General features: G+C 42.4%; 1 protein-coding gene across 1 annotated transcript in view; it reads left to right on the top strand.

Annotated features, from left to right (window-relative positions):
- LOC118374546 (protein Niban 2-like) overlaps positions 1–10,617 on the top strand; it is a 49,598-nt gene extending 38,981 nt beyond the window's left edge. The window contains exon 14 of the mRNA XM_035760977.2: positions 6,858–10,617. Coding sequence (XP_035616870.1) covers positions 6,858–8,062 — 1,205 coding nt within the window. The 3' untranslated portion in view covers positions 8,063–10,617. The remainder of the gene's footprint in view (positions 1–6,857) is intronic.
- Positions 10,618–12,602: the final 1,985 nt, after the last annotated feature.

Here is a 12,602-nt window from a genome sequence, read left to right as displayed (position 1 = left end):
TGTTCTGGAATCACAGCATTGGGGCTGTATACTATGTGTTCTGGAATCACAGCATTGGGGCTGTATACTATGTGTTCTGGAATCACAGCATTGGGGCTGTATACTATGTGTTCTGGAATCACAGCATTGGGGTTGTATACTATGTGTTCTGGAATCACAGCATTGGGGCTGTATACTATGTGTTCTGGAATCACAGCATTGGGGCTGTATACTATGTGTTCTGGAATCACAGCATTGGGGCTGTATACTATGTGTTCTGGAATCACAGTGGTGGCAGGCCTCTTCGATTGTTTGAACACTCAATCTTTAGTTCTGACCACCTGCAGCTTTGCCCTGGGCTCTTCTGACTGGACCCTCTGGTGGGTAGAGGCCATTGGCTCTTCATTATCAACGGTGGTGGGGGAGGAAGGGGAGTGCTCAGGGGTATTTCATCATCACTGATAACATTTTTCCTGTCATGATCTGTTTGCATAGGTTCAGCGTATGCATTCAACAGCCTGGCTGGCAAATGGCCTGTCTCCCCCTCATAGTCCATATCTGACCCATTACTATCACAATCAGTGAAGACTTCATCTTTCTCATTTTGAGGGATAACTGCAATGTTGCCTTGTCTGGGCGGAAACCTTGATCCAACATATCCACAACTTGACTCAAAGTGAAACTAAAAGAAAAAACAGAGTAGAAAGTTGGGTAGAACAAGAACTATGTATGTGTATAAGTATGTGTATACCTAGATGCACTGTGTTGTCCCCCGGTCACTATTGTTGCCGTCAACATGTTTACACATTCTATGACCACACTGAACAACGTTGAGTCATTTCAAATGCATATATCAATACTAGACACCTTAAAGATGATGTGTACCAAATATCTTTGTCCCAACTATGTTAACATACTTTACTAACCTTTTGTTTGGGTTCTTTGACGCGGTCCTCTTCTCATGGTGCAACCAGGAAGTAAACGGCTCTGGTCATGTGACAATTTACACTAAACATGTGACACTGCATATATTTCATTGAGACCCTTTATTATTTCAATATTTACTGGAAATGCATTGATATGTCATTTAGTAAAAATGTCAGAGCCGTATAACTGGAAATGTTTTTTACGGTCACTACTGTGACTGATGGGATGAAATGGTTTAAGATGTGAAGGTCAGTCAATCCAGAGAATTTTAAGAACTTTGAAAGTTTCTTCAAGTGCAGTTGCAAAAACCATCAGGCGCTATTATAACTGGCTCTCATGAGGACCGCCACAGGAATGGAAGACCCAGAGTTACTTCTGCAGCAGAGGATAAGTTCATTAAAGATATCAGCCTCAGAAATTGCAGCCCAAATAAATGTTTCACACTACAAAAAGTCTTATTGTAAATGTCTATCTATGAACAGTGTAATAATATAATACATACATTTAAAAGCAGGACACTGATGTTCATTATCCCTCAGAGTATAAATTAGGCTGTTTGAATCCTAAGCAACCTGCCTATGCGTTGTTTGAAGTACAATAGACCAATAGCTACTGTTGTAGGCCAAAGCTGTGTGCTTAACACGAAAGTAGAGCATGGGTGAAATACTTTTTATTTTTTATTTTTATTTTATCTCTACCCGGCACAGCCAGAAGAGGACAGGCCACCGCTCTAGGTTTCTTCCTAGGTTCATCTTTCTAGAGAATTTTTCCTAGCCACTGTTCTTCAACATCTGCATTGCTTGCTGTTTGGTGTTTTAGGCTGGGTTTCCGTATAGCACTTTGACATCGGCTGATGTAAAAACTGCTTTATAAATACATTTGCTTGAAATAGGCATTGTGGTGCTCATGTCAATTTAATTTTTTGGCTCAAGACCAATGCCCACTTCTCACTTAACACTAAACATTTTTGTGTTACATTCCCATGTTTTTTACACTGAAAGGTGATTATACAACCTTTCCACATACAAATAGTGTAATTTGCACCTAAAATTGTTTTACAAATTTGTTTTGTTTCACTTAATTTATTGTCCAAAAGACATTTTGAAGGAGCATCGTTAAATCTCAGCTGTTTCCCAAAACCAAAAGGTCAAATGCCAACCATTTTTTTTATCTCGAGTTCATCTGTTATAATTACTGCAGTCTACATCCCTCCTCAGGCCAACACCTCCCTGGCACTCAACGATCTGTACGAGGCTGTAAACAAGCAGGAAACCGTGCACCCAGAAGCTGTACTTTTTGTTGCCAGGGATGTTGCTAAGACACGTGATGCCCAACTTTTACCAGCACGTCTCCTTGGCCACGAGAGGCACTAAAGTTTTCATATTCTTGCTATTCGATACACAAGCGAGCCGACAAGGAGTGCAATATAACATTTCGAGAAAGTCAAGGGATCTGAATACGTTTTTACTCGATCCAGCAACCATTCAGTTACTGGCCCAATGCTCTAACCACCTGCCTCCCCATTATCGTAGTACAATAAAGGTCAAATACACAGCATTTCAAACAGTCTGCAATTACTAGATGAATTCAGGTCATGTGAAATAAGTCTAAATATAAGCCCCACTAATTTCATTATTTTAGAAAATAGTTTTACCTGCTTTTTTGCAGTAATCACTGGTCTGGCTTTGAAGTCTACAGAGATGCACTTCTTGTAAAAATAAAAAACAAAAAACAGAACCATGCATAATGCACCTTCACTAATAATGACTATATGTGGTACCGCAATGCAGCACGAGACAAACTTAGCGTTTTCCAGAATCATTGTTCATTTGATAGTTCTGTCTTAGTAGTGTCTGCTCTTTGTGCAATTTGAGTTGAGACTTAACTTCTCCTCTACATTAAAATAATGTCCCTGTATTTCTGTGTCCATATGACCCATTCTGTTGGACCAAACCTCAAATGCAGGTAGGGAGTTGAAACCACTTGTCAGAGAGGAAGTTTCACTCTAGACAAAATGTCTAAAATAAGCCCAATGCGTTTCTGAGCTTATTTTGGACATAAGCTTGTCGCCCGCCTTTTGAGACAGGATCATATTGTCATTATATTTAGATCAATGTTGTAAATAGGAAGGTGCACACAGCACAGAAGGAGTGAAGGAGATGATACCAAAAAGACAGCATGAGAACAAGCGAACATAATCACTCGGGAAATCAGAAAATACAAAAAAAGTGATTCTTGCAATACAGGCATTTGGAATATTGCACAAAAACACATTTTAATGAATCAAATTAATTTGATATCCCGTGACGTGCTCGATATAGAAATGGTCAGATGAAGCAGAGTCTAGGCTACAAGACTGCTTTGCTAGTAAGGACTGAAATATAACTTCGCCAATAACATTGACACGTTTACGACCTCCGTCACCAGCTTCATAAAGTGCATCGACAACGTTTAAAGTTCACTGCTTTCCCAAACAAAAGCCCTGGAGTAACACTTAGATATGCGCCAAGCTAATGGACAGAGCCACCACATATGGGGCTTTAGCAGCCTGGGGCTAGGGTCATTACTATGACTGCATTACAAGCAGTCCCGCTACGACCTCCACAGATTCATCAAAAATGCGAAAGGACAATACAAGAATAAGGTGAAATTCTTCTACACCGGTTCTGATGCATGTCAAGGACTACAGTATTATGAATTATAAAAGAGGACCCAGCCCTGAACTGCCTAATGATGCCTCTACCAGATGAACTGAATGCTTTTTATGTAGTCTTTAACAAAAACAGAGCTTTGCAAGCGGGCCCCCACTGTCCTGGAGGACAGGATGATCTCGCTCTCCGAGGTTGACATGAATTTTTTTTTTATTATTATAAATATATATATATATATATTTATTATTATATATATATTTATTATTATATATATATTTATTATTATTATTTATTTATATATATATATATATTTAAACTGATCAGCAATCCTAAGGCTGTATTCCGGTGTGCGACCTCGGGGCATGCACAGACCAGCTAGCTGGCGTCTTCACTGACATTTCAGCCCTGTTTCCTGCTGACTACCATCATTCCTGTTCCCAAAAACTCTAAGGAAACTAAGCTGACCCCATGTGGTGAGGATACGCAACAACACAGGGAGCCACTCCGAAGGAACTGCGTTCACAATAAGCTTTCCTCAGCTGGACTCCATTCCTGTTTTCCTACTGCACTGTTCTCATGAGATGCGTGAGGTTAAAGTTGCAGAATGTGGGACTTCAGTTCCTGTCGAGTGGAGTACTGACCGATTTTAGGTTTTTGCTTTGAGTAGAATTCATTTTCTACTTCTGTCTCCGTCCACGATAATCGAGAATTTCAATAAGCATTTCTCTACGGCTGGCCATGCTTTCCTCCTGGCTACCCCGGCCAACAGCTCAGCACCCCCCGCAGCTACTTGCCCAAGCCTCCCCAGTTTCTCCTTCACCCAAATCCAGATGGCAGATGTTCTGAAAGAGCTGCACTGGACCCGTACAAATCAGCTGGGCTAGACAATCTGGACCCTCTCTTTCTAAAATTATCCGCCGCCATTGTTGCAACCCCTATTACTAGCCTGTTCAACGTCTTTCGTATCGTCCGAGATTTCTAAAGATTGGAAAGCTGCCACGGCCATCCCCCTCTTCAAAAGGGGTGACACTCTAGACCCAAACTGTTACTGAACTAAATCCATCCTGCCCTGCCTTTCTAAAGTCTTCGAAAGCCAAGTTCACGAACAAATCACTGGCCATTTCGAATCCCACCGTACCTTCTCCGCTGTGCAATCCGGTTTCCTTGCTGGTCACGGGTGCACCTCAGCCACGCTCAAGGTACTAAACAATATCATAACCGCCATTGATAAAACACCACTGTGCAGCTGTCTTCATTGAGCTTGCCAAGGCTTTTGACTCTGTCAATCACCGTATTTTTGTTGGCAGACTCCACAGCCTTGGTTTCTCAAATGACTGCCTCGCCTGGTCCACCAACTACTTCTCAGATTTCAGTGTGTCAAATCGGAGGACCTGTTTTCCGGACCTCTGGCGCTCTCTTTGGGGGTACCACAGGGTTCAATTCTCGGGCCAACTCCTTTCTCTGTGTATATATCAATGTCGCTTTTGATGCGTGTGATTCCTTGATCCACCTCTACGCAGACGACACCATTCTATATACATCTGGCCCTTTTGGACACTTAACAAACCTCAATGAGGTTCAATGCCATACAACACTCGTTCTGTGGTCTCCAACTGCTCTTAAACTCTTCAACCAATCACTGCCCGACTGGCATCACTACTCTGGACAGTTTTGACTTAGAATATGTGAACAACTACATACCTAGGTGTCTGGCTAGACTGTAAACTCTCCTGCCAGACTCAGTAAGCATCTCCAATCCAAAATTAAATCTAGAATCAGCTACCTATTTTGCAAAAGCCTCCTTCACTTACGCCGCCAAACATAACCTCATAAACCTGACTATCCTACTGATCCTAGACTTTGGCGACGTCATCTACAAAATAGCCTCCAACACTCTACTTAGACTGCATCCAATTTGCTATCACAGTGCCATCTGTTTTGTCACCAAAGCCCCATATACTACCCACCACTGCAACCTCTATGCTCATGTCTGGTGGCCCTCGCTACATATGTCACCAGACCCACTGGCTCCAGGTCATCTAAGTCTTTTCTAGGTAAAGCCCCACCTTATCTCAGCTCACTGGTCACCATAACACCCACCTGTAGCACGAGCTCCAGCAGGTATATCTCATTGGTCATCCCCAAAGCCAACACCTACTTTGGCCGCCTTTCCTACCAGTTCTCTGCTGCCAATGACTTGAACGAATTGCAAAAATCGCTTTAGTTGGAGACTTATCTCCCTCACTAACTTTATAAGCATCAGCTATCTGAGCAGCTTACCGATCGCTACAGCTGTACACAGCCCATCTGTAAATAGCCCATCCAACCTCATCCCATATTGTTTTTATTTATTTATTTTGTTCTTTTGCACACCAGTATTTCTACTTGCACATCTATCACTCCAGTGTTAATTTGCTAAATTGTAATTACTTCGCTACTATGGCCTATTTGTCTTACCTCTTTACTCTATTTGCACACATTGGATATAGATTTTTCTAATGTGTTATTGACTGTACTTTTGTTTATTCTATGTGTAACTCTGTTTGTCGCACTACTTTGCTTTATCTTGGCCAGGTCGCAGTTGTATGAGAACTTGTTCTCAACTGGCCTACCTGGTTAAATAAAGGTGAAAAAATAATAATAATAAAAAGTCTTGTCTCGCTCTTCATAAAGGCAACTGGTTCACTTCCTTGTAACGAGTTAGGGTTCAACATAAATCCGAAAAAGAGCACAGAGAATATAATACGTAGGCATCGAGTGAAATTCTCTCATTGTACTACCAAATAACCGTCATGTTCATAACCAGTGGCTATGGATGAAATGTATAAAAGTATTTGTACAAAACATACAAAAAATGTATATTTTGAAACACACAATTTGACTAAATGTGTGAACATTTAAAAATGTATGCTTATTTGGGGGAATTTAAACAGTTTACCTGTATTACAAAAAGTTAATAAATTAAAAACGGTATAGGGTTCTTGGTAACGGACAAACGGATCCTGACGAGAGGGGGAGAGTTGTGTACCTCCAAGTTGATTTGCAAAGTTATCATTGATTATTGGTGTTCTATTGGCATAGTGATGGGAAGATTTGAATTTAACATCCTGTAGTCGATACTATTTGAATGCGTTATGTATTCGGTGCATGGAAGAGTACTAATGTGCTGTAGCTATGGCCCAGAGTTCTTCCTTACCAAGTGACCTCAGTAGGGAAAACTCCAGGCCGTGTTAAGAGCTACTTCTCCTGTGGTCTGTGTACAATGTCTTAATGTCTCTCTCTTCTTCCCTCTTACTGTAGCTGTCAAGGAGGCAGCAGTCCAGAGAAGACACAACCTTTACAGGGACAGCATAGTGCTGACCAGCAGTGATCCCAACCTCCACCTGCTGGGGGATAACCCTGCCATCGACTGGGCTGGGGAGTATGGGACAGGACAGGAAGAGGTGGAGACTGGGGACAGCACAGGAGGGGTGGCCCAGAGGAGGCGCAGGATGAAGCAGGTAGTCTCTATGATCCAGCTGGATGGCTCTCCCATCCTGGAGTCCCGTCTGGACATCCCCATGGTGGACAGCATTCCTGAGGAGGGAGTAGACCAGGACACCGATGCCCTCTCATCTCCAGAGAGTGTCCACCAGGAACCAGCCAAAGTTAATGGAACCAGTCTGAAAGGAAAGAGAAAGGCCCCTCCTCCTCCAGTCCAGCCAGAGAACATTCCTTCCCCTGCCCTAATCAATGGCTCTGTCCTAGAAGGTGAGCCGGCGACAATCTTGAGTGAGGCCCCAGAGATACAGACCAAAATCTCAGAAGATTTACCCGAGGAAGCTGAGTGTGCGATGAAGTCCCCAGAGGCTAAGAGCTTTTTACACGACCCTGAGAGCACAGCGTCAGCCATCGAGAACGCCATACGGGAGATTGACAATGCAGTACAGGGAGAGGACAGCGAGCCAGCTGTGGAGATAACTGTACTGGAGGCAGTGGCAGAAGTTTCACCCTCAAGCCAGGATAGTGTACCCTTCAGCAAAAAGGAGGAATCTTTAAAACCAATTCAGCAGGAGGCTCTGGCACCAACAGCTTTTAGCCAAGAGGAAAGCACTCCTTCCAGTTTAGAGGAGGTATCGTCCTCACTCTCTGCTCAGACTGGGGTAGCAGCAACACCTGTAGCAAAAGAGGAGATCCCCACACCAACAACCCTGGACAGCAAGCAAGTCCCTGCAGCCATACCAACAGAAATGCCTAAAGCCATACCAACAGCCCTGGAGACGGAGCAAGACCCTGTCCCAGGACCAATGCCAGGGGAGCTAGAGAGCACTTCAGTAGTCAGACCAGAGTTGGAACAGGCCACAGTGGATTTGGACTCCCTGTCCCCGCCACACAACAGTGGCTTCCAGTCTCTCACCAGTGAGGCAGTGAAGAAGGTGGAGGATGCTGCCCCCAGTACAGAGGGGCCAGAGGCAGTAGAGGTGGTCCCTGAGGCAGGGGGTGATGGAGTGACTGTGGTCCAGTAGGGAACAGCAGAGCGAGTGACTGGCCCAGTAGGGAACAGAAGCACAGAACAATGACTCTGAGACCAGAAAGGAGGAGAAGGACTCCAGGAAGGCAGAGAGTCAGTGAGGAATTTGTCCTCGTTTAGGCTGTATGCTAGCATTGATTTAGATGTGTTTTTTTTCTGAAGACAGGCATATTATACTATATTAACCTAATCTCACAAAAGCATAGACAATTTAATACATGGAAAATGGTTGGTATACAGTAGTTTTTCCATTAGATCAACTGATTTGGTTTACACCTTCAAGATAATTCTAATAAGTTCTAAACTTTTTTTTGTTGTACTAATATTATCTACCAATACTAAATCAGTCTGTACCTTAGGTGGGGCTCAAGTACAACTTGATTGTCTCTTGTTTTCGTGTTGTTTCTATATTTTGACAGACATTCCAACTGATAAAGCATGTGCATTCCATTCAACCCACATTCCATTTGATAACATGTACAAGTTTGTATTGCATTGCATTACATCCACACAAGGGGAACTCATTCCATGATCCTTTTTTTAGTATATATTCACTGTGTAGTGAATGATGAGGACGATTGAAGGACCCAGTTGTCCTCGTCATGGTGTTCTGTAAATATGAAATCGCACAATTCAGGTGCTGTTCTTGGTTGGGTATACAAAATCTTAGACACCTTCCTAATATTGAGTTGCACCCCCTTTCCCCTCAGAACCGCCTCAATTCGTTGGGTCATGGACTCTACAAGGTGTCATGCGTTCCACAGGGATGCTGGCCCATGTTGGCTCCAGTGCTTCCTACAGTTGTCAAGTTGTTTTGGGTGGTAGACCATTCATGATACACACAGGAAACTGTTGAGCGTGGAAAAACCCAGCAGCGTTGCAGTTCTTGACACAAATCGGTGCGCCTGGCACCTACTACCACTTCCTGCTCCAAGATGCTTAAATCTGGTCTTGCTCATTTACCCTCTAAATGGCACACATCCACAATCTGTCTCAAGGCTTAAACATCCTTCTTTAATCTGTCTCCTCCCCTTCAGCTATACCGATTTGAAGAGGATTTAACAAGTGACATCAATAATTGATCATAGCTTTCACCTGTATTTACCTGGTCATTTTGTCATGGACAGGACAGGTGTCCTTAATGTTTTATACACCGTGTATAATGTTCAGTGGCATCATTGATTTGTTTAAAGTTTGCTTAGTAAACCCTCTGATCTGCACTGCTGCTCCACCAGTTGGTTTAACCCTGAATCTACATCCTGTCTAGCGTGCTTCTTACCCATGGTGTTAAATTGTATTTCGATTGGACCACGGGTGTACAAAGCTAGAGCTAGCCATAGCGAAATAAAAATCTTGAGTATTTACTCCATAGATTCAATGACCAATATGTCCTTGTTATCTTATTGGTGTTTGTATGTCCCACTACTTTCATACAGTTGCTCTGTGAAGTTTCCTGTCAGTTTAATATGTCTTATTATCAGAGGATTTCAAATACTTTTGTAATCGTGCATCAGTCTTCAATAATCTTGTGGGATATTTGATGGAAAGGTGCCTGGGAATCGAGCAATCCTGTCTCATGGAATACTGGAAAACATTGCATTTTCTATTTCAAATTGCCATTTAAATCTGTCAAACATAATGATAGACACAACTGTTCTGTTATATCATGGCATGGAAATCATAGCAAAATACAACATCAAATGAGTAATGCTATTTGATATGTTGTCCTTAATATTTTACAATGTATTATTGATATGACTGGGAATACCTCAGTTCTGAATGGTTCCTAACAGAAAAGGCCTCTGTACATACAGTACTAAATACATTGTTGGCCCTTTTCACCACCATAGTCCTTCGTTTTGCAAAGACTATAGTACAAATTACATATCTTCAGTGCCTTCATTGATATACATGTCCCCCCCCATTTTTCCCCCTTCTATTTATTATGTATTGCACACTGCCTTATGTCCCCAACCCACACTGCCTTATGTCCCCAACCCACACTGCCTTATGTCCCCATCCCACACTGCCTTATGTCCCCAACCCACACTGCCTTATGTCCCCAACCCACACTGCCTTATGTCCCCAACCCACACTGCCTTATGTCCCCAACCCACACTGCCTTATGTCCCCAACCCACACTGCCTTATGTCCCCAACCCACACTGCCTTATGTCCCCAACCCACACTGCCTTATGTCCCCAACCCACACTGCCTTATGTCCCCAACCCACACTGCCTTATGTCCCCAACCCACACTGCCTTATGTCCCCAACCCACACTGCCTTATGTCCCCAACCCACACTGCCTTATGTCCCCAACCCACACTGCCTTATGTCCCCAACCCACACTGCCTTATGTCCCCAACCCACACTGCCTTATGTCCCCAACCCACACTGCCTTATGTCCCCAACCCACACTGCCTTATGTCCCCAACCCACACTGCCTTATGTCCCCAACCCACACTGCCTTATGTCCCCAACCCACACTGCCTTATGTCCCCAACCCACACTGCCTTATGTCCCCAACCCACACTGCCTTATGTCCCCAACCCATCCCGTTCGATGAGGGTACTTTTAGATTTGTTTTACTCAATGTTATACAGCAGACTTATTGATTTCATAAATAATTGATGAAATATGTTGGTCTGTTATGGTTTTCATTTGGAACACACAGGTTTGTTAAAGGGGGAAATCTGGGAATTGAAAAACAACCGTAGGCTTCCTGACACTATTGTTGGCAAACAGGTGAGGGATGGGAATGGAGAAATGTTACCACTCAAATTCCAAAATGGATGTGCCAATCGCAGATTGCCCTCTTTTTAAATTGTTGTTGGGTTCATGTGGAGCAGTATTTAAGCTTGCATTCACATTGACTGTCATAATTCCTCATCTATTTTTCTCCATTGTTTGTAAGCAACGTAATTGTAAACATGGTTAAAAGTTGAAATAAAAACAAATGAATATGGTTAATGTACCATTGATGGTCATTCCTTGTGTCCATAGCCCTGTATATGAATGTGAGATTGATCTCATTTCTCCAGCCCCATCCCTCTGCATTTGTTCTAAACAGTGGTGGGGTGCCTGCTTTGTTTCAACTGCAGATTCATAGTTCACCAGAGATGCATGAACCAATCTGTCTGAAGGGAGACGTAGTAGCCATAGTCTGTTTTAGGAAATGCCAACTGTAGAGACTACAGGCCTACTACAAAGGTATAGTATGTATAACCCACATTAAATAGTGATCTTCCACAAACCAAATGAAAGATCCCCCTTAAAAACGTTCGGTAATATTTCAAGAGACCTTTGTTCAATGTTTTGGATCTCCTATTTTAGCCTTTTATTATGTAACCTTGGTGTCACGTCATATGCACTTGATGTATGAATCATCAATGTGCACTAATGGAGATTATTTTCCTCCTTGGAAAAAATAGCAGTGTGTTATTTATGAACACAATTTCTTTCAGAACTGGGGGAAGGCACTAGAACTGGGTTCATCAACTGGTGGGTTAAAAAAAAACATTGCTCTAACGGATTTTAATTTTGGAAATCTGTTAAAGTATTCCCACCCATAGAGTGAAGTATACAAATCAGTGACATTTAAAATGAGGGAGATTTTTAAAAAATGTTTTAAAAAAATCATAAGCATGGCCTTATTTCTATTACAGCATATTGGATGACTGTCATTCATATTCCATTCAACCAGCTCAATGTAACATCAATGGGTTCAGGCTACTACATCATACTAACATTTTCCCTATACCCATCGGGAGGTTGCTAGAACCTAGCCTATGAATTAAAGTTAACAATGCAGGTGCACAGGGTGACCGACGGTGACACATTCAATACCGCCTTGCACACTCTTGCCTGCATCTTGCTGATCTAGGATGAAATCATTAGTCCAACAGTTGCAAACGAGAGTTTCTGTTGAACAAATTCAGGTATCTTCGTTCCATTTTCTTTCCGTTTTAAGAAACATTTTCAACCGAATCGGCAGAATGAATACAGCCCTAATCACATACACAGTTCAATTTCATAGCAGCCACATTCAAACAGCATGAACATTTTGCATGAACACAATGCTTATCGCATCTACGTGCTTTCCTCTCACCTTTTCCTTTCGCTTATAGACTTCGGTGCACCGCTGTCTAACCAGGTGGAAAAAAACCTTTCCAAGCCAAACCATATAACTGCTACCCATAGCCTGCATTGTCACCATATTAGCTAACGACCTTATTAATGTCATACTCAACATGTCTACCATTTTATTTATTTGACCTTTTTTTATCAGGGAGTAATACTGAGATGAAGGCCTCTTCTACAGATGAGCCCTGAATTACATGAAGTACAGAAAAAAACACCATATAAACACAAAATGCAAGCAGAAAAAAACACCATATAAACACAAAATGCAAGCAGAAAAAAACACTGTCATAAAGAACAAACATTAGTAATAAGGTCCTCAATCAGCTAGAACTAACGCATTCGTAAACCCGCTACAATCATGCAGTACAGTTTCAGTTGGTGGCAATAAATGA

The sequence above is a fragment of the Oncorhynchus keta genome, chromosome 25 (genome assembly GCF_023373465.1).
Source record: "Oncorhynchus keta strain PuntledgeMale-10-30-2019 chromosome 25, Oket_V2, whole genome shotgun sequence".
Taxonomy (NCBI): domain Eukaryota; kingdom Metazoa; phylum Chordata; class Actinopteri; order Salmoniformes; family Salmonidae; genus Oncorhynchus; species Oncorhynchus keta.
The sequence above is the reverse complement of the archived record's forward strand: the minus strand, read 5'-3'. Positions and strand labels throughout refer to the sequence as shown.